Genomic DNA, 27,585 nt, shown 5'->3' with positions numbered 1-27,585 from the left:
CTTTAGTCAAGGGATTTTGGGGGGAGGTTTGACTCGGACCACAAGTGTATTATTTTCACATATTCAATTTTTTGTTATATTTGAATGTTACACTGAAGCAAAGTTATTCTTAGACATGTTTCTGTTGAACACAAGATGGGAACATAAGCATTCTGGGGTATCTTTTTTCACTCTTTGGCCTCAGGTTGCTTATCAAATTCTTATATCTATGATTTTTAGGAACTCATCAATACGGGGTTTTTTTCTTCTTTTTTTCCATCTGAGTAGGAAAGGTAGAGATTCATGTGTTATACACACACCATATGATAGCAACCTAAGGAGTAGAAGCTGACTTAAAGCACATAAAACCTGTACAGTATATATGGCAAAGCACGAGTCCTGAGTCAGAGTGGTTCCCTTAAAAGAGTGTCCTTGCTGTAGTCACTCACAGAGGAGTAAAGGATTGCTCTTTCTCTTTGACAGTATCATGCTCAAGTGTGAAATTAATCAACTGTGTATTATGCCTGTCTCCATATCCAGTGCTTCTGGACATGAGATATTACTAGAGTGTGCCAGTTGGTGGTATGTGTTTTAGAATTGCTGGCGTAATTTTATACTGTAAAGAACACCTACCAACAAGGAATGGTTTCTCAAACCCATTGAAAAATACTCATGCTCCTACTTCCTTCCCAGAAGGCAGTTATTTTAATGCAAACAGTACTGGTTCTCTTACCAGTTGGAAGGGAAAGAAAATGAAATTCCCTTCAGAGAAACAAGGATCTTTTTTTCCTTTAGTGTACCTGTTCCATTCAGTAGCTGTACAATGCTGCCGTGTTAAGGCAGCAGTGAAATAAGTGATTGCTCCTCCTGACAGTCACAATCAAATCTTGTGCTGTTTTCTGCAGGAGCATCCTTGGGTAATAATGTGGAATTCGTGGCAGCGATTTAGCAATATGGATAATTATTGCTTTCTAAATTAAAAGAATAAGATAAAAAAATCAATTTATTTATACGTAATCCAAATGTTTGAACTGTTGTCTTATTTGCCATGGATGTTTTGTTTTTCCCCATCTTCCTTTTTTTACTTTTTTTTATTTCCCCAAAAAACCTGTCTGCTTTTCCCTGAGCAACAGTTGAACATTAATGAAGCTGTCGCATTAGTATTTCTTGAGACTTTGAATCTAGGGTCTTGCACATAACAGACGAGAAGGCTAGCACCTTGCCACTGCACCATTGTCTTGGTGCTTATTTTTAATTACATCAAAGCTTTGGAAACATGATCCCACAAATGTTTTGTGGGAATAGTGGTGAATGTGCTCATCATGTGAAATCCATAAATTGCTTATAATCCTCTCAAGATGTTAAAAAAAGCATTAAGTAATTGAAGACAGGAAGTCCTCAGTTAATTATTTAGAGGTGTTATCAATGCTTTAAGCAAACTGAAGCATTTTCTGCTATCTCACTGAGTTGAATGCCACTGGGACCTAGGGGCAGCAGCCATCATCTTCTCATATTCTCTAATGCAAACAGCACATGGCAGCTTGTCAATAAAAGACCTTTTTATATCATTTATTACTGAACACTTCCACTACCCTGTACAGAACAATTTGGATGACAGTTATGGCATTGTTTCACTTTGTGTTACTACTACTTTACAAATGGGCCTGCTAATGGTTTGCATGAGGGGCCAGGAAGAGGGTAAGACTGAAGAAAATAATTAGGGGAATTGTAAAAGAAAGCTAAGAGTGCCCTCTTCAGCAGCAGCAGCAGGTGGGTTTATCACAAAGGTTCTTCTCAGGTCCCCCTTTTAATTACACTGAATATAATATTCCGAGTAAGAGGTTTTATTGAGAATTTGTAGGAACAATCGTCTTTAGGTAAAAGTCAAGGAAGATCATTGATGCTTTTTTTTTTTTTTTAGTAAAAGAAACAATATTAATAAATACTTTATGACTGAACCATTTGGAATTCTTTCATCCTAACATATTCTCCGTTTCAGGGGAGTGAAAACCGAAGAGATACAGGAATGTTGTCACTGGTCAACTCTGTCTCCATGCAGCACTGAATCATTAGTAATATTTATCTAGAAGAAATTCTTTGGGGTGGAGGGGTTGTGTGAGGCTGTGGTCAGCAATCTGACATCCTCCTGTGTAAAATTCCCATGGCAGGGCCCAGGAGCATTATCCTGGGAGCTAATTACTGACCTTGCTGGAGCCATACCCGCAAATGGAGACAAACAGAAACAGAAAGAATTGATTTGGCTAATAGAACAATGCATTCTTAAAAACCCACTTGTTTACAGCCTTTTGACAAATGGCAAATGCTGCAATAACAAAATAGACTGCTAAGTTAAAAAAAAAAAAAAAAATTAAAAAAAACCCCACAATAATAGACCGAAAAAGAAAAGAAGTATCCTCTAGAGAACAATCAAGTAGAGAAATTGGAAAAGCAAAATGCTGCTTATGTTTCAAGATTATCTTACTTGTTATTTTTATTATTAATCACATACATAGATTTGCACAGAGCTTTCCAAAGCATGCATAAGACAAGGAGTTTAATGCAAAGCTTTAATAATCTAGGTAAAAATCTGCTGTGACTGCTCCATGTATGACTAGAGGTTTCAGGTATCAGAATTTCACCAATAAATTTAGTGAAACCATGTGCTCCTTTTTTAATGCTCATTTTTCTCTTTAAAGTGTAGTTGTAAATGAGTATTGCTTTATTATGCATGTTTCCTTTAAAAGTGAACATGACTCCCTTTAGGGGAATTCAAGTAATTTGTTGCCACAGTAATCTTTTCTATCCTGAAATGTTAAATACTTGGCTTTCCTCCATGCCTTTGCCTCTCTCTAGCCTGCAACTGTCATTTTCTCCCTTCTTACTTTTATACACACTGTTCAGACCGTACAACTCCCTGACACGAGGCTGTGGGCTGGTGTGGGTCGGTCTCTTCTCCCAAGTAACAAGCAACGGGACAAATGGAGATGGCCTCAAGTTGTGCCAGGGGAGGCTTAGATTGGATATTAGGAAGCATTGAAACAGGCTGCCCAGGGAGGTGGTGGAGTCACCATCCCCAGGGGCATTTAGAAGATGTGTAGATGTTGCACTTAGGGACATGGTTTAATGGTGGACTTGGCAGTACTAGATTAATGGTGGGACTCTGTGATCTTAAAGGTCTTTTCCAACTTAAATGATTCTATAATTTGGTTACAGCCAGGGCTGTCCCTCTGAGTCGTCTCTTTCTTTTCTCTCCTTCATGTCTTGTTCAATTCATTAAGCAGCCTGCATGTCTTCCATTCAGTGTTTTACCTTTCTAAATAATTGTTGCTTATTCTTTCTCTCTATTTTTCTAATATATTTTAATTAAAATGTCTTCATACTGGCTATAAGCAAGGATTTGTTTACAAACAAAGATCTTGCCTGGACTTCTTTTCTTGTCACAGAATTGCATTGTAATTGGAGTAATTACAGCTAGGTGCATGAGCTACATCAAAACTACGTGATTAAGGTCACAAAGCCACACACTTAAAAATTGACTTGTATAATATGTATGAATTGACCTGTATAATCCTAATTCAGCCTCTTTCACACAAGCAGTCTGCATTACACGGTAGTGTAGTCATGCATTTGTACGTAGGGTTACTGCCTCATTCAGGCTACAAGCTATGCAGGGGAAGAGTAAAATGGATAAAAAAGAAAAAGAAGAGGCTCCTGTATGTAGGATTGATGCCTCAGCTTCTGCTCTCAGCTTTTTCTGTGTTTGGTAGGTGTATTCCTTCTCAAAATCTCAGTGTAGATGGGCCTATTTCCACTCCGCATGTGCCCAGAGCTAAATTTCCTTTCTGCTCAGCAGAAGCCAGGGGGGCACAAGCCCAAAGTTTTGTGTGAATGCAGAGCACAGCGAGGGAGGCGAGAAGGATGGTGCCAAGCCAGAGAGCTAAAATGTGGGTTGCTGAGGGGCTGGCAGCATCGCCCACCGAAGGGAAGGAAGAAGGGGCAGCATCCCGGGAGATGGGCCGCTGGCAGCACGCAGGGTGGCCTCGCTGCTGCAGCACGCTCCCACATCAGCTCCCTGCCACTGCTGCCAGCCTCTCCTGGGCTTCCCCCAGCCCTGCTCGCAGGCCTGGGACCCCAGCCCAGCCCAGGACCTCAGCCCGGGACCCTGTCCCGGTCCAGCCTGCTGCCCTCAGTCCCTGCTCGCAGCTGTGAGGAGAGACCGTCACATCAAGGCAGTTGGCTTCTGTTGTCCCGGGCTTTCACAGCAGCTCAGGCTGCAGTACTGAGGAATGCACATCGCAAGCTTTCACAGCTTGACACAACCATGTCTTCATTTTCCTGGCACCCCACCTGAGACCTGAGGCCTGAATTTTGTCCAGCTGAAGGCACCAGTTATGCTTAGATATATAAAGTTTTCCCTAACACCAGGTCCTCTGGCAGCCAGGTCCCCACCATCCTAAATGGCCTCCTGGCAAGTCCAAGGAGATTTTAGTTTCTCTCAGTCTTTTTGAACCAGCATCCTGTTTCTGAGAGAGATAAATCTATCTTTCTTATATATATTATTATTCTGGTACTGTATTAAGCCATTTGCAATGCTGAGATGATTGGTGTTAGTAAAGCAACTGTATGCTCTAGGGGTGGACACCACAAAAAAATCTGTGTACAGTTGGGCAGACCAGAGACCACACGTTGGGGGGAATTTTGGATAGGACTGTGCCACAGAGCCTCTATGCAGAAGGTGTGATCTGTATCCTACAATGTCCTAATGCTGGGATTTCCTAGTTTATGAGTGTTCAGTTTTGCAATCTTAGCATTTTCAGAGCTTTTGTGTATAATTTGCTGCTTGTTGTTGTGCTGTTTGATCCCTTTACATTCAGGAACCTTGTTTTAACGTGTTACGAGATGTTAACAAGAGGGTCCTTGAAAGCATGCGAGGGAAAGGTTTTCAGTGTCTGACAGTAACATTTTTAAGATCAACTTTAAGAAATACCCAAACAAGTAGTTTAGCGAAGACCCTGTAACCTGCGCTGGACCATGCTCTCTGAGAAGTCTGATCAGCAGTTAAAGCTGAACTCTGAGATGTTCCAAAATAGGCTTGCAGACATCTGCATCTTTAATGATTTAACTGTAAGAAGCCTTTAATAGGTGTGCAGAAATGGCTATTTTAAAAGCTTCGTTTCTTAGCAAAATTTTAGATGCAATTTCATGAGGAGCCCTAAAGTCAAACTCTTAAGCTGCAGACACCTTGATGTCAAATCTGAAGTCATTGACACACAGCACAAGGATGTTTGAAATTTTCCAAGGAAAGGTCAATGTATTCTCTTTTAGTCTCATTCAAGGAAGTCCAGCATAGAAAGTTTGAGCTGAAAAAAGTTCTTAAAATATTACAAGTAACTAAAATTAATATGCTGTAATGGGGAGGGCTTGGTTGTCAGTCCTGCTTCTAACTGCTTGTAGCATTTATAGTAAATTTTGTAACAAATACGGTAAAATAGGAGTAAAAAATGAACAAATAGAAGTTGGGAAGGGGGCAGGAAGAGAGTATCTTTGGACTTGTCTGCAATATAGTAGAAAATTTCATGTTCAAGTTAAGAGTATTTTATCTTTTCTTATTGTTGCAAATATGTTTGTAATAAATTTTCAAAACATTACAGGCTCTTCAGCTTTTCAAGTCCAAAGCTCTAAGGAGTGACACTTTTAAGTGCTTATTTGTTGGAAAACTTTGGACTTCTGTGGTCATTACCAGTGATGGAGATTCTATCTGTGTCAAGAACGTTTAGGCGCTTTCCAGTTAATTTTTAACCATTTTGTACAGGCAGAAACATAGGTTAAAAAACCCAATGAAACAACAAAAAAAAACCCAAAAACAAAACAAAAGCTTGGAGACTGGGTAAATTTTCAACAGTAATCTGGGCTGAGATCTGCACTGTTATTACTACACTGCAAGTGCCATCTAAGTTAATTGCTTTGACGCTAATTCAGGTATGTCTATATGAGGGGCTTCCATAGATCCATTGCAGCATAGATATGCATTCAATCTAAATTGATTTGACAGTTCTTTTAAACTAATAGAGGATATATGTCTAAAATAGTAAGAATTCACCATTTTAATATTATTCAGATGTAAAATCAAAATAGCGCATATGCCAAAAATATAAAAAAGTTAACTGTAAGTCCAGTAACTCTCTATGTAGTGATACAATTCATGGGGTGCCTGATGTCAGCGTTTTGGTCTAACCTCCGTTTGCTCTTTCTAGGTCTGCAGCCGTACAGTAATTACAGCTTCATACTTACTGCATGCACATCTGCTGGATGTGCTTCTAGCCAACCACATTCAGGTCAAACTTTACAAGCTGCTCCTCATGGTAAGGGAAAAAGACATTTTTATAGAACAGCAAAGGGATAGTCATATGGGCTTGTATTTTCTGATGGTTGAACAAGGTGCAAAACTCCACTGTCATCCATCAAGCTATCATGTATAAATTCATACAAGAGAATCTGTCTCTTTTGGAATATTTGTATCTTAATGCACACTTTATACTGACTGCCTGGCACTGCATTTCTGCTTTCTTTTTGCGACAATTTCCCCAAGTTCGTCTTTAAGTTAGCAAGGTTAGGATTAGTTAGTGGATGTGTATTTTTTTAAAGCACAAATAAATATGCAGAGACAACTGGGCGTATAAAGGCTGAAGCCTTTGGTCTTGTTCTCCATTAATCTCTACCTTGTCCAGTTGGTTGCGTCTGATATGGGATAAATACAGAAAGTGTGTTAAATTCTGTCATTCTCTCTGGCAATGTTTTACGCTTTCATTACACTGCTGAAAGCAACAGCTCAAACTGTGGGAAAGGAAAAAAATCACCTTTGTGTTTCTCTCATAAAATTAAATTAGTGTCATTGTGATGTTAATAGGGGTATGGCCAAAACCTCATCATATCACAGTCAGCTCAACAGAAGTGGAAATCTACTGGAATGAACCAAAGAAACCCAATGGACTCATTACTCAGTATCGATTACTTCGTGATGGAGAACAGATTTTTCTGGGTGGCAGTACAGACCAAAATTTCACAGATGTTAACCTGCAGCCTAACGCTAGGTAAGGCATGTTAAAGAGCTCTGGTAATATGTGAAAGGTGTTCAAAAATATATGTACATGTGTTTGTGAAATGTACAAAATGTAAGTTGCTTCTTTAAAAAAAGAAAAATCTCTTACAAAATTACTTAATTACTGAAAAATCAGTAGAGTGGAGGCTTCCAAATGTTGGGAACCCTCAGTCAAAGGACTTCTCTTTTTTTTTTTTTTTTTTTTTTTTTTCCTCTCCTTTTCTGAGAATAGGTCATTCTGATTCAAAGAGAAGGAAGCTTTTTTTTTTTTTTCCTTGGGTGATTGTTGGTAGCTCATTGGTTGTTTTTTCCCCTCATGGAATATATTTAGAAAAATGTAAGTCTTCATATGGCAGACAGCACTGCACATGTTTTATAATGTTTTTGTGAATATTGACCATACAGGCTCAAAAGTAGAAGTTGCTGGTATTTTTAGAGAGGCCATTCTGAAATTGGTTTTGACACTTTGAGTCAATACTTCTCTCTCATGTATGCTTTTGTGAATTTTAGTATTAAAATTATGATGATGATGACTTACTTTTCTCACAATAAGAAAAATTAAAGGTGAAAATCTTCAGTAATGCAATATTTGTATATTCTTTGTATAGTCTATTCACTTTAAATTATAGAAAATGGAAATGTTCTATTACTGATATGCCTAAAGCTTCTAACCGTAGTGTCTGCTGATCTTTTTTTGTTTGCGCAGATATGTTTACCAGCTGGAAGCCAGCACTTGGGGCGGCAGCAACACTAGTGATAAATATATTATACAAACACCAGTAGGAACACCAGAGAAAATTCATGTCCCATATAATGTCACAGTAATTGATGCATATTCTATATTTCTAGCTTGGGATGTGCCAGGTAAAAATGTATTTCTATGTAGTACTTTGTAGCAAAATGAAAGGATGGAAAAATTAGTATGTTCAGGCAGGCAGCTGAATCATTTTGAAATTTTTATTCTTCGTATTTGGTTTTAGTGTTTGTGTGATTTAAATAACCAGGGTCTAAAGCTGCTGTTTCCTAGAGACGTATTATTTTAATAATATTGACCTATATACTTGATGTGGGTTTTGTGAGGATTAGCTGATCAAAAATCCGTATGTTAATTTGATCTTGTAAACTATTATTGAGTGCATGTATTAAGGGAAAAAAAACCCAACAAAACAATTACACAAGTTTTCCCTTCTGTTAAGACTAACCTGAGTTATTGACAGGGAAACCTGCCAACCTGTTGGGTTGGTGAAGTCTTGATAGCTATTCCAGCAATTAAAATGTCTAGTTGTCCTGCGGGTATGTAATGTTGAGCTCCTTTAACAAAAAGTGTAAGAGTGTGACACAGAGATCCTGTGCTAGCCGTGACCTGACTGAGCACATTTTATTTGCCAGAGCATCATTGTATTATGTAGACATGCTACCTTGCAGGAGGGTGAGTCAGCAAAGGCCCAGAAATATTTTTCCTCTTACTACTCTTCTGAACATCACCAGGTTGTCTTGGCCTGCTACAGAGGTAGGCTAAGAAGGAATAATTGAATAATAGCATCTTTTTATATGAGAGACTGTACTCTGTCTCCTTAATATAGATCATACCTTAAGTGATTGGGGTACTTTACTGATGTTGTAAAAATGATATGTTGTAGTTATTGTGGGACAATGAGAGCATTGTAAATGAACAATTTTCTGTCTAGTGCGGTTTGCTTCCAGCAAGGTGTTTTCCAGTTTCTAAATATTGTTTTTTTCCAGTAAAAATGAGGTCAATTTTTTTTAGAAACTTCAGTTGTTTGCATATTGCAGTAACAACAGTATGTATTTTATCAGTGAACTCAGGGAAGTTTTTTGTCTCCTTTTCCTAATTATTTAAGATGTTCTTTCCTTGCATAGCAGGCACAGTAGAGTCAATTGTCATTAAAAATAAAGTCACCTAGAAAAAGTATTTTGCCTTCAAGGCTGGGATCGCAAGTATTGTGGCAGTGCTTAGCAGTGCTCACCCTACCCATTTAAGCAATGATTAATAAATCTATAATACCCTGAGCTGTCAATCTTTAGTTTTCAGAAGCACAAAATCCATTATAGAAATGCTATAATATATGAAAAAGATTAAAATCTTAAATTAAACTTTTCCCCCTACTTGCCTGAAAGGATTTAGAACCCAGCAGAAGGCAGGTGAATTCAAATGGCATATAATCTACAGTTGGCTTTATTGCAAAGTGACTCATGCTGTATTATAGTTTTGATAATAAAAATAATTTAAGGTACAAAATACTCAGCAACATTATAAATAGATTTAAAACATAAGAATATACTGGAAAAGTGTAGGTTTGTGAAGAGTGAGGTGTTTCCCAGAAAAGCTTGTCCTTGTTAGTCTAGACCATTTTCTTTTCCAGCTGCTCAAATTCTTGTTACTTGCAGTAGGTTACAAGCCTGCAAGGAGAGTCGGGCTCTGTGTAGGACTTTTGGTATTGTTCAATTAAGGTTGTGCATACAAAGGTTCACATATTCCTGAAACCACACGATCAAAGGGGTGAGGAAGAGGCTGGATATTATGGCTCTGTAGCGGATGCAGGGGTGGTGCATTCACACAGCTGTAAGAGTCATTCTCCTCGGCCACGGGAAGGCACATATCCTTTTTCCCAGGTACTGGGATGCACCTTGAACACTTACCTCACTTCCGTGATAACTGGTGACTCCTCTCTGCCTTGTCATCGTGGGGCCAGTTATTTAAGTTTCTAAGTACGAATAAGGGATTGTTTTTCATACAATGCCCCTGATGAGTAGACAGAAAAGCAAAACTTGCTGTTCCTTTTATGATAGGACCTCAGGGCCACCAGCTCATCTTACAGGAATGGGGGGTACTAACAGCAGAGAAATGTTACTAAACGCTACTAAAGGAAAGCCTGTGTGCAGGAACATAGGTATATGCAGAGGATAGGAAATTAATTTTTGACCCTTCATACTCCTGCTTCATTCTGAGACCTTTGTGCTTCTAGTGTTTTTTTCCCAAGGGAAAGGCTGTGGGCTATGCAGGTGGAAGTTTATTTGGGAGGTTCTGATCTTCTGGAATGGCATTCATCCTATTAACAGGTCCTATGCATGCAGATGTCTGGGGCCACATACATCCCCAGCTTGGTAGGATTAGCTTCAAGACACTACAACTTTTTATCTCATTTATGTCATTGTGCACCAAGTAATTTTTTTTCTGATCTATTTTTCTCTGTGTATAAATCCTTGTGTCATAATAGGCTATATTAAGATAATGTAGGTTTCCCTTTTAAACCCAGAATGCAGCATTTATTATATGGGTTTTCAGGCTTGGCAGTCGTTCTTGGATGACAGAGTTCTTTTCATCGGTATAGTCTCCATGAAAAGAAGTGCTTTGTATTAGCCAAGTTTTGATGGGAGGGTAGTTGGTCATAGTGTCTTGTCTGTGGCTATCAGGGATGCTTTGGCATTCTGTCTTCTTATCTGCAGTAATAAATTTGGATCAAATAATTGCCCTCAAGATTAATTATGGGCATAATATTACAGAGATCTTCCTTTTGGATGGTTTTAATTATAAAGTTTCAACATCTGTAATGTGTCTAAATCGTATGACTTTACAGATATGTAGCATTTCAAAACTCCTGACTTAGCTAAATAGCAAGGTGGCCGAGTAGTGGTTAAAGTGACGGATTCAGAAAAAATATTTGACACACCTCACTCACTATGGAAAATAGGACTTTATTTTCTGAAATAGGTATCCCATTATCTTGTGTTGCATTGCTTCAGTGCACAGACCTCAAAGGTATGGTACATTTCACAGATACGCTACAGAAGGATATGTTACAATTATTATGGAACAACTATTAGTGCCATGGATAGAAGCAGAAAAGTTGAATGGAAAAAAACTCACCACATAATTCTCCTGAGGTATATCCATAAATGTTATTGATCGGTAGGCAGGTAGCCATCCTGTATTTCAACTCATTGACAACCCCACTGGTCCTTACTGGGGGCCTGATTCTTCTAGTACCCTCAGTTGCTGTTTGTGACATCACAAAAAAAGCTGAACATGCTCAAAAGAGGATCCTGTCCTCTGCTTCTAGGTTAGGTGCTTCATACGCTAATGATCATACGAATTAAAATGTCTTCTTTCGTCACATAACACTCTACTTCATCTACCTCTGGGTTAGCTTATCAGTTAGAATGAAAGTATAACATGTGGGTTCCTACTTTATTCTTCTTAGGATCAAATTTGGTATTTGAATAACATTTATTTGTCTCAGCTTTGTCTCTTGGCTCCCCCAGCTAACCTGGTTTCTCCTTTATTGGTGAGCTAACAAATCGTTCTGACTTTTCTAAGCCAATGTTACATTTCCCCAGTTTTGTTCTCTCATTTAAATTATTGTTTGCTCCAAATCACTGTAGGACAAGCTTTTCAAGCTCATTGTCCAAAGTTCTGCATCTTGAAAGCAGTCAGCATCTCCAGCTGTTACTGTCTATGGAGTCTGGTTGGGAATACTTGAAACAACCAGAATGAGAAATCTGGATATTTGAAGCTTAATGTAAATACTTAATCTCAGTAAGCCAAATATATTGTTTTATTTTGTGAAGCTAAGTATTAAAATATAAATTTACTCTTACTTGTTTTTAAATAAAAGATGTGAGATTCTTATCTTACTATTTGTTTACTATAAGTGACACAGTTCAACTGTTTTGCTTTAATTGTGATTTGGTTTCACATCATATTAAATAATTTTTCAGCGGTTGACTTCAAACAGATTCTTGGTGACCAGCCTGTAAAACAGACTGTGGCTTTTTTCCCCTAATTCTAAGTATCTTGTGCTGCAAAATCTATTTGTGACCTACCCTAGTTTTGAAGTACACAGAGCCATCAAAGCTAATTTGCAGAGTTTTGCACAAAATTGTCCATTAAATGTTATCCAAATATGCCCACAAAAAAACAAGGTTTAGTTTGATTGACTTGTCCCATTGCAAAGTGTGCACCTGCTGTGAAATGAAGTAACAGAGAAAAAAAAGTGGAATAATTTAACTTTTTTATTTGTAAAGATAATCAGGGTTTTTCTGATTACATCTTAACTTCATAAATGTTAAATAACCTATCAGCGTCTAGTTGTTGTAAATTATGAAAAAGAGTATTGCTGGGAATATTAACCAACTAGATCCTTGTTCTTTAGTGAACATGAAAATTCGTTATGGCAGGTTGTCATTGTGCTCATGGTAACTTTGACACCAAATAACAAAACTGCCATTTGCACTTAGGGTAAATTGGTTCACTTGTGCTTTTACGGTTCCTTTTATTCTGACATAAATTTATGAACTCTGGAACTAACCAAGTCGTGTGGTTTCCCAGCTGACTTTAACAAATATGCCCATTTCATTTCCTTCAGTCATCAGAGCACACAAGGTAGTAGTTTCAGACTGGCTGCAGATGCTGAAGGCTATTCTGGAAGAAGGGGTTTATTACAAGTTTCTGTGTTGTACTAGTATGTATTTTTTATTTTTCAGATTATAAAGTGATCCTTTGATCTTAGCATTTGATGAATTTAATCAAATTGTAGAAGGATTTCCATTGGATATTGGGATTTTTCAGGATGTTACTTAGTTTTATTTACAATTTCATGTGCACTGTTTGAGAATATTTTTTCTCCTGAGTATATTTATTATTGGCATAATTCCTAATATAGTGCAAATTTAGCAGAACTTTAAGATTTTCAGCTTTGGTTGTTGGCATTTTTTGGTACCATTTCTGCTGAGATACGGACTGAATGTGGGACATGGATAGGTCAATTATTTTGAAATAAGTGTCCTTTGCTTCATATCGATGGGTGGATGCAGCTGTCCTTATTTGTATTTAATCTTCCTTGAGAAATCAAGCATTCTGAATAGTTCAAATTTCAAAGGTTTCTGGTGAATTTTGCCTAGAATAAATGCACTGATCAGATGCACAAAAGTGAATTATGTGTCACTTTCATAAGATAGTGAGGTTTTCTGGATGAAATATCTGGTCTGTTGTCAGGACTGGAGAAGAAGGGGACATTAACTAGGAGATTTAAAAAAGGTTTCTATTTGATGTATTGTCTACCATTTCAAGCTCACTTTCAGATCTGTTGTGTCCTTTACAGACACCCCCATTATAGAAAAAAGGGGGGAAAAAAAGGAAAAAAGAAAAAAAAAAGTAGTTTAGCTGTAATTTTATATCTTTAATTACTGGTATAATTATGCAATGCACATTCAAGTGCACTCTTCTGGAGCATTTCATCTTCCGTGTATGACGGACAAAAAATAATCTTGGTTGCAGAAGCCATCTACTTCAAGATCACCTCTCATAGGTTTACTTTGTAATACCCTTTACAATTTTAAAAGTTGTTTTTCTATTATTCAGTTTTTAATGATTAGATCTTGGTGTTTTCCTTGAAACTAGTACACTGAAAAAGGAAAACTGTACAGTGGGATTTTTGCACTTCCCATCTCCTTTTTTCACCTCTTCCAACGACTAATATCAGCATCATTTTTCTTCCTGTAAGCTGAACAGTTGGATAAGACTGAAGTCATGCTTCCGTTTCAGGGCTGTTTTTTCAGATTTTTAATCTAATGGCATTTCCTTTGTCTAGCACCTAGTGAGGCAGCAGCATCTTATTTCTTTGGGATTTTTATTTCCTCTTTTTCTTCTGAGAATTGCAAAACCTTTGTATTTCAAAGATTTTTCTGATCTTCCAAAGTACAACAATTGTTTATAGTACCACAAATAAATTTTAAATCTCTCTGATTTCTTGTAAACTTTTTATTTTTTGTTAATGTGCATATTCACATACATACTCATCTAAAAGATGCACAACAATAAGGAAAAAATGCTCTTTGTAGCTTAAGGGTAATAGTGTCAATGGTAGGTGCTTTATCAGAAAAGGATCAAGACCACAATTAGGAGAAGGAATGGGGTTATTTTCTGAAGTGATGAATGGAAAGATTCTCAAGATCTGCTCATAGGCCTCTGGTTCTTGGTGGCATCACAAAGACATCTCTGTGATATCTAAAGTAGGTGTGTTGAAAGAGAAATTCTCTTACTAGTCAGATACATCTTGACTCATTTCAGAAGGGTACCTTGTCTACTTTGTTCTTAAGACTGCCTTATGTAACTGGAGAATGAAGGAAACACTTAACAGACACTCTTCTTTGGCTGTTCCCTTACTTACTTTTATGAGATTGCTTCTGTCTGCATAGAACAGTTTATAGACAAAAAAATAAAAAGCCTACAGCCCATTTCCTAATTAGAAAACCATACCAAAACAAAACAAAACAACCCCTTGAGAAGTCATGTAGGAGGAATCAAGAAAGGAAGTTCTGCCGGTCATTCTAAGCACACGGCACATGGCTTAGCTTGTTCTTGCAGAGAAACTGATTTTTTTCAGCTTCCAAACAGAACTGAAGAATTAGGAATTGACAGCATGGGAAGAAGAATAAATGGGCAAAATGTTTGAACTAAAAGAAAACAGTAAAAATGAAGGGGGTTTACTTCAACACAAACTAAACAGTTTGGTTTTATACTCAGTTGAAATGATATGTTTCTTGATTCAAGCTAGTGTATTGTACTTTAGTGGTAAAGCAGGCTAAGAACCTACACTCAGCTACTGCTGCTGGGCTAAAAAGGGATAATTTGCTAAATGGTGGCAATTCAGTCTTTTGATCATATGACTCTCTATTCAAACAGCAGTGCTTAGTAGCTGTTGCCCCTCCAAAATAAAGAAATAAAAGCTCTGTCATTCCAAGTCATAAGGTCACACCTTCCAAAAGCAGCAATTGCAACACTAGCATTGACTGAATTGAATTTTGATTTTTAACTAAGAACTGTAATGCCTATCTTCAAGTTGTGATCTGCAGATGGATCTGTTTCAGTTTATATTTAAATGGTTGTAGTTTCCAAAGGAGGCAGTAGGTAAACCCTCCAGAGGGGGCTTACATTTAAAATTGCATATGATGAATGCCTCTTTGAAGTTGTCCTGCACTGTTGTTAGTATTTCAGATAATCACTGGTTCTTTTCTGTCTCACAACAGGGATATTCATTGTCAATGTGCCTTTGGAATACAACATCTTACTAAATGCGAGCAGTCCCACTCTACTGGTGAAGCCCGTAGGACAAGCACTTTTTACATTTGTCGATGGCCTAGATCCCTACACCCTGTATGAGATAAGAATACAAGCATGCCAGAATGGTTAGATGATTTTAAAAGACTCACCTCTGTGACTTGAAGGGAATGGAGATTTTCCAGATAGATTCAACTCAGCAAAAGAGATAAAATCTTATTCCTACATTGGATTTAAATGTTTACCTAGTACAAAGAAAGCCTAGCATTGAATGAAACATTAAATATTTCTTCATGTTATATCAGAAATATTTTAAATGGAGATTTAAAAAATGTATTTTAGTTAACGTGCCATTTTATTAAAAGCTCTTCACAAATACCTTAACAATTTTTGAAAATGTGCATACAGGGCAAAATCAGTTCTGTAACTGTTACCAACAAGAAGTGGTTATTATAAAGACAGAAGAGCCCAAATATTACAAAATTACTTGACTTTAATGGAAATTTTCAAAATCCCATTGAAATGAGTTTTTCTAAAATGACACTTTGGAAGCAATTCTCATCTGCACTGGTGAAAATCAGGAGTAATTAATCAATGGAGTTTTTAAATGGTGGTAATTTAAATAAGTCTTTAATAATGAAATGAGGTGAAATGAGGCACTGTTTCATCAGGAGCTTCTTTACTTGAGATTCATTTGCTTTTACTGTTTCTTTTTTGTTATTGAGAAAGAAGCTGTTATCGCTAAGCAAACTTCGGGTTTTGTAGGTGGATGTGGAGTGGGTGGTCTGACATATTCAAGAACTGCTGAAGCACCTCCTAAAGATTTGAGCCCACCTATCGTTAAAGCAATGGGAACTGCGCTCGTAGAAGTGAAATGGGCACCACCTAGGAAGCCAAATGGCATCATTACTAACTACTTTATTCACAGGTAAATGCTTTTATCACCTCAGATTCTTGGCCTTATTGAACTGTTCATTTCTTTATTCCTTGATATACTGGGAGTTTTAAAAAAAGTAGAAGTATATGGTGAAATATATATTACCTTTCAAATGCTAATGTAAGATGCTGGATCTACAAATGGCAAAAAGCAAGTGAAAATATATTTTTAAAAATTCAAAGGGATAGAGAAAAATTATAGGATAGATACTCTCACTGTGCTTGCCCAGACCTCTAGGTACATTCTTCCATCCTCTCTGATAGACAGTTCAGGAGTTTGGAATGGAAACAGCAGTAATTCACCATTTTAAAAGGGAAAAAAGGGTATTTAAGTTCCTAACACAGATCAAATTTCCAAGATAAATAATTATGTTCCTGTTTGTAAGTAATCTGTAGTGTGATTACAGTGCATCTATTTGCGTTCCTTGCTGTTTATATTCAGCTGCCCTTTCTAGGTGGTTGACTGACATACCCTCAATGCCTATGAGCAGCTTCATGAGCCCTGTGTGAGGACTTTGCAGATATCTGTGTTTAGGGAAGCATCAAAGTAGCAGAGCACTGACATCTGTTGTGCCCACTGACCCTTTTTTAAGGGTCCCTTGCTGAAGGGACCTTCTTGAATAGCTTCAGAAAGTCAGAGAATATAAAAAAACTCAAGCCATGTATTGGAGAGAAATTTAAACTCTGAAGTTCCTGGTTTTCCCAGCTCTAAATATGTGTAGTAAACACATGCTGGGCTGAACCTAGCCTCCCACAAAGAGTTTGGGACATTTTATTGTATTAGAGCTGCGACTGAGAAGACAGGGAATCCAATTACCTTTTGGAATCAGCAGTGATAATTAATATAAATTCACTTTTTCCTTATACACTTTAGTAGTCTCTAAAAATTCCTGCTGTCTTGAAATATCCTTTTGTTTGCCTTTTTTAAATTGTCTGTTAAAAATAATATAAAAAAAAAAGTCCCACCCCTGTATAAAGAGGAATAAAATGTATGTTATAGCCCAAGACATGTCTTCACTGTGTTGGTTTTGTAAATAAAGCCGATGATTACCGCTGCTATTCCATGGCAACCATAGAATGGGAAAACAGGAAATATAATGCAGAAAGCCTGCTTCAGTGAAAAATACTGTAAATTGAATTTGACAGCATTTGATGGCATTTGATTATTCTAGTCACAGCCAAACAATGATATAAAGAGTAATATGAAACAGAATGTGTTACTGCCTAGCAGACTCAAAAGCAATAAACCTTCCTCCAATGTGACACAATCACTTCACAATCATAATTGTAGCCTGTTTGATACCTCTGAGTACAGCAGAAGGGCACTGACTGACATAGATACATTTTGTTTTTTATTTAAAGTGAAATGAAAATGGCGCACTGGGGCTCCAGATACAATCGGTATATTCACCTACATAGGCATGAATCACTTGGCAGTTATTTCAGCTGAAGTTTAAATGTGCTTAGACAACAACAATATCAAATCTTTCTCAGATAGCTGCAAAAAAAATCAGAAATGGGATGTAAGCACATAGTTCTTTTTCATTTCGTAGCCACACATAGTCTTATGTTGTTATAGCAGCAAGCCTGCAGTATTTCTATGGGAGGTTATGGCATGTAATTTCTTCTTCATCATGTGCCTCTTCCTTACTGCATCACCACCAAAATAAATTCATTTAACTTCAAAACCTGGAATGCTTGGGGAGCTACTGTGTGTACTGAACTTTGCATTAAAATGGCAGGACTTGTGCTTTAGTCTAGAATCATAAAAGCACTTGCAAGTTTGCAGCCATTTTGCTAGAAACCAAAAAATTAAAATGTTAGTTTATGATAAAAGAGATGGTGACATTTTATTTTTGATTCATATAGAGGTTTTAAACAGAGATCTGGGGCTTTAAAACTCCTAGCAAGGACCACAACTTAGAAGAGATTCTGAATGAGAAAAGATTATGAGACAATCCCCAATCTACTTCTCTTCCCATTCATCATTACATAACATCCCTGTGACAGCCACAGAAGTTGTCAGTCTGGAAAAATAATATTATGGAAATAGGTGATGTATTTCTTGCTGTATTTAATACAATATAGGGCACATCAGCTGATAGAACCGCTCTCTGTTGACCACTAGCATGCACTCTGTAGGATGCACATGAGATGACTCTTAAAAGAAATATTGCCTGTAAAATTATAAGTATTTTGGTTCTTGCTTAAGGCAGTGTCTGAATTTCTGTCAAAGTGTCTATGTCATGTTCAGTAAGATTGTATTATTTAGTGTATATATATGTGAGTTGGTAATGTAGCTCTCATTAGGTAAGCAATCCTGATGGTGACAATGTAGCAGAAAAATCAACAGGCAATTTAAGATAGAGGACATGTCTCAGTGGCTGTTGACTGTTGTGACTTGCAGTGTAGAGGCTTCTAGACTGACTCTATGATTAATTAATCGCCTACCCTTGTATCCTTAACTGTGAGCTGCACCAGATGGGTTCCAAGGTATGTATATTAGTAGAGTAGTGGTTTAGTATAAGAATCCTTATGGATAGATATGTCATGGAGTGTAAGAATTCCTGAAGGGTTTTATTTATACCTGTAATTGATAAAATACCTAACCTAAACTAGCATGTTACCTGCAATAGTCTCAAATGCCTTTTGTTCACTTTTTGACATCAAAACTTGTAAACCCCTCCCCCCCCCCCCCCCAAAAAAAAAATAAAAAATAAATGTACAAACTACATTAGTATAGATTTGTTGAATCCAAATGGGAAGTGAGGCTGCTTTATTTTAACTGGATGTGAAACTGTAGAGGGGGAGCACTGCTGATGTTGCATTATTCTCCCACATTTGACAGTGCGATTCCCTGGCTGTTTGAATCTTACCCCAGGACTTCTCAGTGTTTCTAGAAATAACTCACTACCACTCTGGTAAGGAAAACAGCAGGCACTGCTAAAACATGTACTTTTGTTGCATGGTGAAAGGTAAACATGTGAGGAATAATTCTGGGTTGACCTGCAAGACCTCAGGGATTCACTGAGTCTCCTTCCACGTAAGAAAGCTGAGGGGTGACTGTTGCAGTTAGTGTTGCTGCAGTCCTCCGCATAGAGCTCTAGAGTCAACTGTCACAAAGAGGATTATATTCTCCTCTTTGTGTCATCTGGCTCAGATTGGCAGTGGGGCAGGGAGAATTTGCCCTTATAAAAACAACTGTATCTGAGCATCTTTAAAATGAATATAAGCAGCAAATCAGACTGTGCAGATGAAGAGACAGCTTCCAGCTCTCGGAAATGTTATTCTCCTTTGCAGCTCATTGTACATAAGAAACACTTCCAGTTAAATGAGCAGTTGAATCTTAAATCTTAAGACAATTGAAATGATTACAGACTGTTCAACCACTTCTGTTCAAAGTTTATTCATACATGAAGATATTCTGGTTTTTAGCACTACAGATGGAACCATTTACCTAACCATAAGTTTCATTCATTAAATATTCAGCAGTAATAAGAGCTAAATACTTAACCAGACTACATTGTACAGCTTTGCTTGTAGATGAGCTTACAGTTTGATCTTTTAGTGTGAAAAACAGTTTATCACAGTTTCAGAAATTTATAAAACAACATAAATTTGTGTATTCATTTAAATGCCATACTGCTTGGTCAGACAAGACATATTAAATGTGATTTTATTGCACTAAAGTATACTCACTTTTCATTTGTCTGCAGAGATTTTTTTTTTAGGCATGTTTTTGAGCACATGCAGGAAAGACTATATTTTTAGGTGCAGGAGAAAGTCATAGTAGTGATTCACCTTTCAGAATTATATGCCTTACATTAAGTCAGTGAACAGCATCTAAGGGAGAGTTCTGCATAAAGCTTAATTTGCCATTACAATAGAGCATGGGAAAGTGTATTAAAAATAGATGATAAAATTTTGGGGTCAATGGGAAATTTTGTACCCTGACTCTTCCAGACATTTTGTTGCAAGACAGAGAATTGCTAGGGTATCTTTCCTGCCTGTTCTACCTGGCATGCTTCACCCAGTTCTGCCAACCAATTCTCAGTATCAACACATCTTATATTTTGTGTATTTCACTACACAAGAGACGTCATACCTCAAAACCCTTCTTTTTTCAAACTCACACTTTAATCCTTCTAAATTAAAGTGTTCATATTGCCTGCTTGTCTCAGAGTTTAGCAAAAATTCTTTAGTTTCATATAAGAAAATAATGTATTCATGCATGCCTTATATATGCATATACACAAAGGATGAATAAACAGCTGTGTACACACATGCATTCATTATGTTGTTCATATTTGCTTGTAAATACCTGGGTATATATTATTACAAGCAGCTAAGATTATAATTTGTAAAAAATTGTTGCATTTTGTATTTTTAAAGTAATTTCTGGGTTGGTCTAACAAAATAAAATCTGACAGAATTCTGTGAAATACAGATTTTCTCTTGCCAAAGAAATGTTCTTCAGCTTTTCTGTGTGTGTAGTGATGATGACACCCAGTACTCAGACAAACCAATTTTACTTCTGCAAATTTGCCCTACTTGCAATAGAAGTGGCAGATAATGTAATTTGCTTTTTGTTGTTGGCACAGAGGGTGAAAGTGCTTTTACGTTCTGCAAAGGCCAAGGTTCCTGTGAAGAGTAGGAGAAATACTTAAATTCATATGCAGTACAGCACAACCATCATTGAGATTTATCACAGTGTTTAAATGTAACCAACTTAATTTCACACAAACATTTTTATGCCAACTGAAAGAATTGATTTGATAACTGTTTTGGAGATGAGTGCTCGCCTTATTACAACTGTTGTAAATTATATACTAGAAGGGGCCACATTAGAAAGGGACTGAGGATCATCTGTAATCTCCTTTGATACTCAGAATATCACCAGGTCCAACACAAACATCTGTAGTAGGAATGTTATATATGTGTATGTGTGTGTATGTATAGATACAGATATATATACGTACATACAAAAATAAAAATCCATTGTGCCAAAAGCCTATACAGTGAATTGTCTTCATATATCTTAAGGTTGCATTTTTAAACAAATACAGCATTGGAAAAAATATGTCATTTATTACAGAAAGCACTACTTGTGATATTTTAATGAGTTTTTGTGATGGAGCTGCAAATTCTGCTATGTTTATGCACAAGGGATTGCTTACTCCAATTGCAAGAACAAATGAGATGTTTATTGTGGGCAAAAAAGAATTTAAAAGTGTACGGCTTTGGTTTTGAGGGCATGATAGAATATTTATCCTTTGTTCACTAGGTAACGCTTTTCTCAAGTAAATTGGTCATAAGTTTTCCATGAGGGATCCTGAGATGAGTACATCCATAAATAGTTTGATTCTCAGAAATGTTGAAATTTGCACCCATTTGCAATTCAAGTCATTACTTAGCAACTACTTGTGGATTTAAAAGTTAAAATTCTAAATTCTGAAAGTCTCATATCTAATGTGTTCTATCCTAAGTGGACAGTATGCTATTGTATTGCTACTCTGCTACTATGGACTGGTACAGCACACTTGTTTGACATATTTTGTAGTTTTCTTCTAGATAAAGGAGAATAATTAAATGATTGCCTCAAAAAATCTTTTCTTCACTACTCTAGCACCTAACACAAGTTCAGGGAAATGCTTTTAAGATGCAGAGATAGGTAGGCAGTTCCTTGCGTGTGTGTAATGTGTAGAAGTAAGTTCTTTACTTCTCTGAAGTACAGCTTGAAGTTAGAACTTCAGCACCTACTACCGTGGGACTGTTAAAGTTATTTTCAATTTTAAACACAGTCCCTTTGATTTCATTTCAGACGTCCTGTGGGCAGTCAGGAAGAGCTGCTTTTGTTCATCTGGACTGAAGGACCTTTGGAATTTATTGATGCATCTGATGCTCTACAGCCTTTCACCCTCTATGAATATCGTGCCAGAGCTCAAAATGCTGTGGGGTCAGTGGACAGCCTGTGGGCTTCAATTCAGACTCTGGAGGCTTCCCCATGGGGCATGGAAGCCCCCTGGGCACAAGCGACAAGTGCGTACTCGGTGTGGTTGAACTGGACCCAGCCTGTCTCTCCCAATGGTGTTATATCTCTGTATCGAGTAGTCTATCAAGAAAAACGCAGTGATCCCACGTTTAGCATGCCAGCTGTTACAGCACTAACCGTAACGGTAAGAACTGGACCACAAAAGAGTGGTTTAATTTTTTAGTTGGTTTTACTTTGCTTTGATCTCTGTGGTATTTTAAAGTCTCATTTAATACTGATTGGAAAAGTGGGGTTTCCAATTGCCAGTAGTTTTGTTGGTTTAAGTGTTGTGTTTGGCCCAGTGCAGACCAAACCATTTCACATGAATATCCAAATCCTGGTAGAGGCAAGTAGATTACTGGAAAGCATAGATGGGGTCATGTCTGGAGGAATTAAGCACATGCATGTAACTTTGTCAGCCTTGCTCTGAAAATACTGTCCTGGGCTTTTTGTCTGACTGTCGAAATACTTTCACGAGGTCTGCACAAAGAACAAAAAAATCACTTCTCCTTGTATATAATTTTAGTTTTGTGATTCAGTTGGAATCACAAAGCGAATGAATTCATTAGTAATTACATAGTTCATATATGCAACACATTTGCATGTTTCTCTCATAATTCATTAGTAATTAAAGCAGATCTACTTTTACTTTCATTACATGTACTTATATTAGAATGTAACTTTGCACTGCTAATATGTCTTTCCCTTCAAGGGACTTTCCAAACATTAATGTCTGTAAATATTACATTTCTATTCAGTATGTGAAGGGATAGACTCTGGAAAAGGCAGGTTGTTTTGTGAACTGACTAACAATATTATGTAAATCAGTGACAGAAGTGGTTATGGTTTGTGCAGTTACCGCTGTCCTCCCACCTATATATTGTTACATATAGATATATATAACACATCTTTTCTATAGAAAGACAGCTTACAGATAGTTGACTAAACTGCTCTGTATTAGGACAGATGCTGTACTTGGCAGTCTTCTGAAAATAAGTTTTAGAAAATGGTTAAGGAGTTTGTAATAAAGTTGGGTTTCCTCAGCAGGCCACCTCAATTTCATAAACCTAGAATTTGTCCTAAATTATGTTCCTAGGCCATATTTGTATTGAATAACACCGGAAAGCTCCATAATTCTTAATTACCCCAATTACAAATTATCTGTTTGACATTCAAGTTGGCTCCTAAAGAGCTTTCTCTGGAATACTCAATAGTAACCTTAAAGTAACTCCCTCAGACAAATCTCAACATGACAAGATGGGAGATTCCAGCTCGGTAGTTTTACATCCTCTTGTGGTCCCATGGTTCCAAAGCAGTTTTGTGTCTAGCTTCCTGGAAGCCTAAGCAAATTAAGTTGGTAATACAGCTTTTTCTGAAAAAGAAAATGGGTCCTGGACTGAATGATAGGAATATATACTTTTGGCTTCTGAAGTAGTTGCATTCACATTGTAAGTATGCTAGGTTTTAGAAAGTAGATTGGGATTTTGAAGTCATTGAACTTCAGTAGCCTTTCAGTAATTAGCTCCCTTAGCTTGTTTTTAAAAAAATAATCACAATCATAATTGTGATGGGACACCAAGATTTCAAAACCAGTGAAATGACAGGGCTTCTCCTAATACTCTGCTTCAGCAGCATGCAATGTGTTGCTGAGCGTTGGAATTGACCTGGCCGGTCATGCATTGCAATGTCTTCTAAGCATGCCAACAACAACAGAAAATGTCCAAGATGGTTGCATTGTGGGTAATAAAACCTACCAAATGGTCTTTTAAATAATGTTGCCACAGTGTGTTTCTTTAACAGCATCAGTTAAAGGCCTTTTAAATTAACAAGCTATTATTTACTGAATTAGTGTTTTCCTGGCTCCAAAGTCCTTTATTTTCCCCAAACACTATCCTGAATCAAAATGACATCCTGGCAGCATATGTATAGCTGTTCTACTAGTGTTGCAGCAAAGCTGACTTGCATGTTTTTTCTACTGTCCTTTGTCGTGAACATTTATCGATTATTATTTTTGCTACCCTTTTTTATTTCTAAATATTATACTACCCTTTGGGGAGAAATCTTTCTGCACAGCTATTCTATCAGTTGAACTCACTTCAAGCTGCTGTAACTACATTAACTCAATAGAGTTGCTGCTGATATATACTAAGGAGCTGAGGTCTGAATCCTACCTCTTCTGAATATAGCAGAACAGCTGAAGCTTTGAATCAAAGTTATTGACATAAAATGCACAGAGTCCTGTTATCAAAGATATCTTTGGGAGGTCAGGTCAACTATCCCAGCAGGCAAAAACCTGGACACCAACTTTCAGAGTTATAACCCCTTAAAGATAGAATTTTATCATGAAATTGCTGATATATCCTTAACTGTAGCTTTGTGAACGAGACACTTTAATTAAAATGTAATTTTATTGAAGGAACTAGCATTCCAATGATTAAACTTCTGCCCCTTTAAAATATAGCTTTCAGGGGTACTAGGCTAAATCATTTAATCTCCTAAAGCATCTCTATTGGAGCTCCCTCGTGGGATATGCCATTAGTCATTCTCTCACACAAGCTTCCATGTTACAAGCAAGACTTAAAGTATTAAGCGAGCAATGAGTTTGGTCCTTTATTTAATCTGTTAGACTCCATTCTTATCCCATTAGATTATTCCAGAAAAAAAAAGCAGTGCTAGAATCACGGTAGCCAATCCCACCCTTGCTCTTGTTGGTTGCACCCTGGTTGCCTGCCACAGGACATAAAGCTTGACCAAAACCTAAAGCAGAAATACAATCCTGCAGTGACACTGCAGGATACAAATTAAGCCCTTGGTAAAGTCCCTGCAGACTGTTCTAATTTGGCAGCTTCATTTCAATCCATTTCCAGAACCAAATGAGAAGCATCTTCTGGGTTTTCAAACCATTTGACAGACTTATGCACTCTACCTTCCCAAAATGCAGCTGTTCACTCGCCAGTTAAGGTGCATTAATCTGTACTTGTGTCAAAGGTATGGCTGTCCGGTACCTTAAGGTTATTGCTGACGCCCTGAAATTTTATGCTGCCTAGAAGATAAAAATGAGAACTCAGTTCTGAGAGCAAAAGCTGCTGCCACTCAAATGAACGGAGGATCTCCTGCACCATTGGAAGCGAGTGAAGTACATGTGAGCCGTTTTGAGGCTTTGCAGTTAAAGCAGTGTCACCCATTTCCCTAGCTTGTTTGGCCAGGAGTGTAGTGACAGATGTTAGGTGACAGCAAGTTAAACTGACAGTCTGGTTTATTTGCAGAGCAATGTCAAGTCAAGACTGGTTACAGCAGTACAAGTGTCTCCTGCAATGTCTTCCCAGTTCATTTTAACCCTCTAAAGTAAGAATGATATTTAGTGTCTTATTGACAGCATTAACATGCGACAGATGTGTTTGTAGGGGAATGGAGTGACAGTAAGTTCTCATTTACAGAAATCTGCATAAAGTGACTAGGTTGTCAAGGCAAGCTTCTGACTCTTGTGAACATAGGGCTTAAGCTTGTGAACATAGGACCCAGAGCTGATTTCATCATCAAGCCAGCACCTGCCAAATGGCAAGAAAGCATCACAGCTCTTTAACTGTTATATTCCATACAATGTCGTGAGGTAAAACTGTGGGTAAGTTTGGACTTTTTCTTGGTAGATGTTTTTTGGGTGTGTAATGCTGTTTCTCCCATGACAGTTATATCAAGTATTGGGCTGTTTATCATGAAAAGGAGAATTCAAAGCCAAGAAGATAAGTAAAAAAATACAACTATGTAGCTGTTAGAATGTGCTTGGAGAAGGAAAAGCATCCAGAGGTGAGGGCTGTAAAGAAAAATTCTGCCTGATATGGGCAGTGACTCCCATTATTATTATGTAGGATCAAGGTCTTGGTGTGTCAAATCTGCTTCAGCAGAGTGTAGCTAACAAGTACAGTGTGCTTGTCACAGGTTGCAAGAGATAGGTGTAAGCATTGTAGGCTTTATTCCTGGGAAATCTTAGACCTGTGCCTACCTAGAAGCACAGGTCTACTCACAATGTGTTTTCCAGTATGAGGCTTAGGCCAAATTTATATTACAAGGCTTTTTTTTTTGGCACAGCTATGTCAGCTAGGGGTGTAAAAAGTTAACACATCTCTTAGCTGATACCACTGCACCAGCAAAGCCTTTGTTTTGGATGCAGCTATGCTAATGGTTGAGAACACGTTGGCTTACCTTACATTATTTGAGGAGATGGTATATAACTCCACTGTCCAAGCTCCTCTTGGAAGATGCTTCATCTATGGTAGGGAAATCTGTACGCATGTTGCAGAATAGCAATAACAATAGAGACTTTGATAGGAGGATGAGGCTTTGGCTTGCATGATTATATTGTTGTAACCAGACGGTAATTTGTATATTGAATGTATAACCAGAGTAAAAATAATAAATAAAGCCTACTTGCTGGAAAACTCCATAGAAAATATATCAGAAGTCATCTTAAGTAGCCAGTACTGCCATAAAGAGATGTTTTCTATGGAAGATTTTACAGATATCTGGAATCTCACATCCAGAGTTAGTTCCTTTCTATTAATAACATTCAGAAATAAATACATCTGTGTGTGATCCTTCGTTTCTGTTTCCTCATATAGACCAGTGAACATCTGGCAGCATTAGAGATGAGATACTGTGTAGTTACTAACTCCCTTGTACATAACATTATTGGGTAATGCAGTACACAGGACTGTACATGACAACTTCCATCTAGCCATGAAGATTGTAGCCACACAAGTAAGAAAAAATATGCCAAAGAGAGTGATCGGTGAAACCTTTTTATACATGCCAGTTTCACATGCCTGGGAAATGGACTACGCTCTAAGAAAACAAGATGAGAGTAAATGCATGAATCCCTGCACATGCCATAAATTCAGAAGATGTGCTACTTAGCAAAGAATGAAAGCCGTAAATGGCAGTGGAGGGCAAAAGTTAATTAGGCTACTGTGCTGCTGTTAGTGAGTGGAAGGTAGCCACAACCAGAAACAAGATGGCTGCTCAGCAGTGCCCTAATACAGCCAAAAGATCATCTCCTTAGCTGTGCAAGGGCTTGTGGGTTAGGGGGAAATCATACACAGATGACTAATTTTTTTATGGTTCACAGCCGATCAAAGTGAAATTCAGCAGCTGTTCAGGACAAGTGACCACTCTAACGGCTGTAATATAACCTGCTAAATAGAGAGGGAATTGCATGAGAGCAAGAGGTTAGCTGTGATTATCGGCAGGTGAGTGCTTTATTGAAGTTGAAAGACCATTAACATTGATGGAGTAATTATTTCAACTTGAAAGTAATTACCTTGATGGGTGATAACTTCTCCAGTGTTCCCAGATTTGATTGGACCAAACAGTTGTGAACTCTTGAAGCCTAGAAAAATATTACAAAAATACTGCAATGTTTAAATTACTGAAACCACTGTTAGAGTATTTTAATTATGCCTAACA

The 27,585-nt window shown here is 37.5% G+C and overlaps 1 protein-coding gene across 1 annotated transcript in view; it reads left to right on the top strand.

Moving 5' to 3' along the window:
• USH2A (usherin) overlaps positions 1-27,585 on the top strand; it is a 390,339-nt gene that overhangs the window by 313,434 nt on the left and 49,320 nt on the right. The window contains exons 55-60 of the mRNA XM_055725922.1: positions 6,234-6,341; positions 6,887-7,070; positions 7,785-7,942; positions 15,128-15,286; positions 15,924-16,086; positions 21,916-22,270. Coding sequence (XP_055581897.1) covers positions 6,234-6,341; positions 6,887-7,070; positions 7,785-7,942; positions 15,128-15,286; positions 15,924-16,086; positions 21,916-22,270 — 1,127 coding nt within the window. The remainder of the gene's footprint in view (positions 1-6,233; positions 6,342-6,886; positions 7,071-7,784; positions 7,943-15,127; positions 15,287-15,923; positions 16,087-21,915; positions 22,271-27,585) is intronic.

Source organism: Falco cherrug, chromosome 13, assembly GCF_023634085.1.
Source record: "Falco cherrug isolate bFalChe1 chromosome 13, bFalChe1.pri, whole genome shotgun sequence".
In the NCBI taxonomy this organism is placed as follows: domain Eukaryota; kingdom Metazoa; phylum Chordata; class Aves; order Falconiformes; family Falconidae; genus Falco; species Falco cherrug.
Note: the sequence above shows the minus strand (reverse complement) of the source record. Positions and strands in the feature narration are given on the sequence as shown.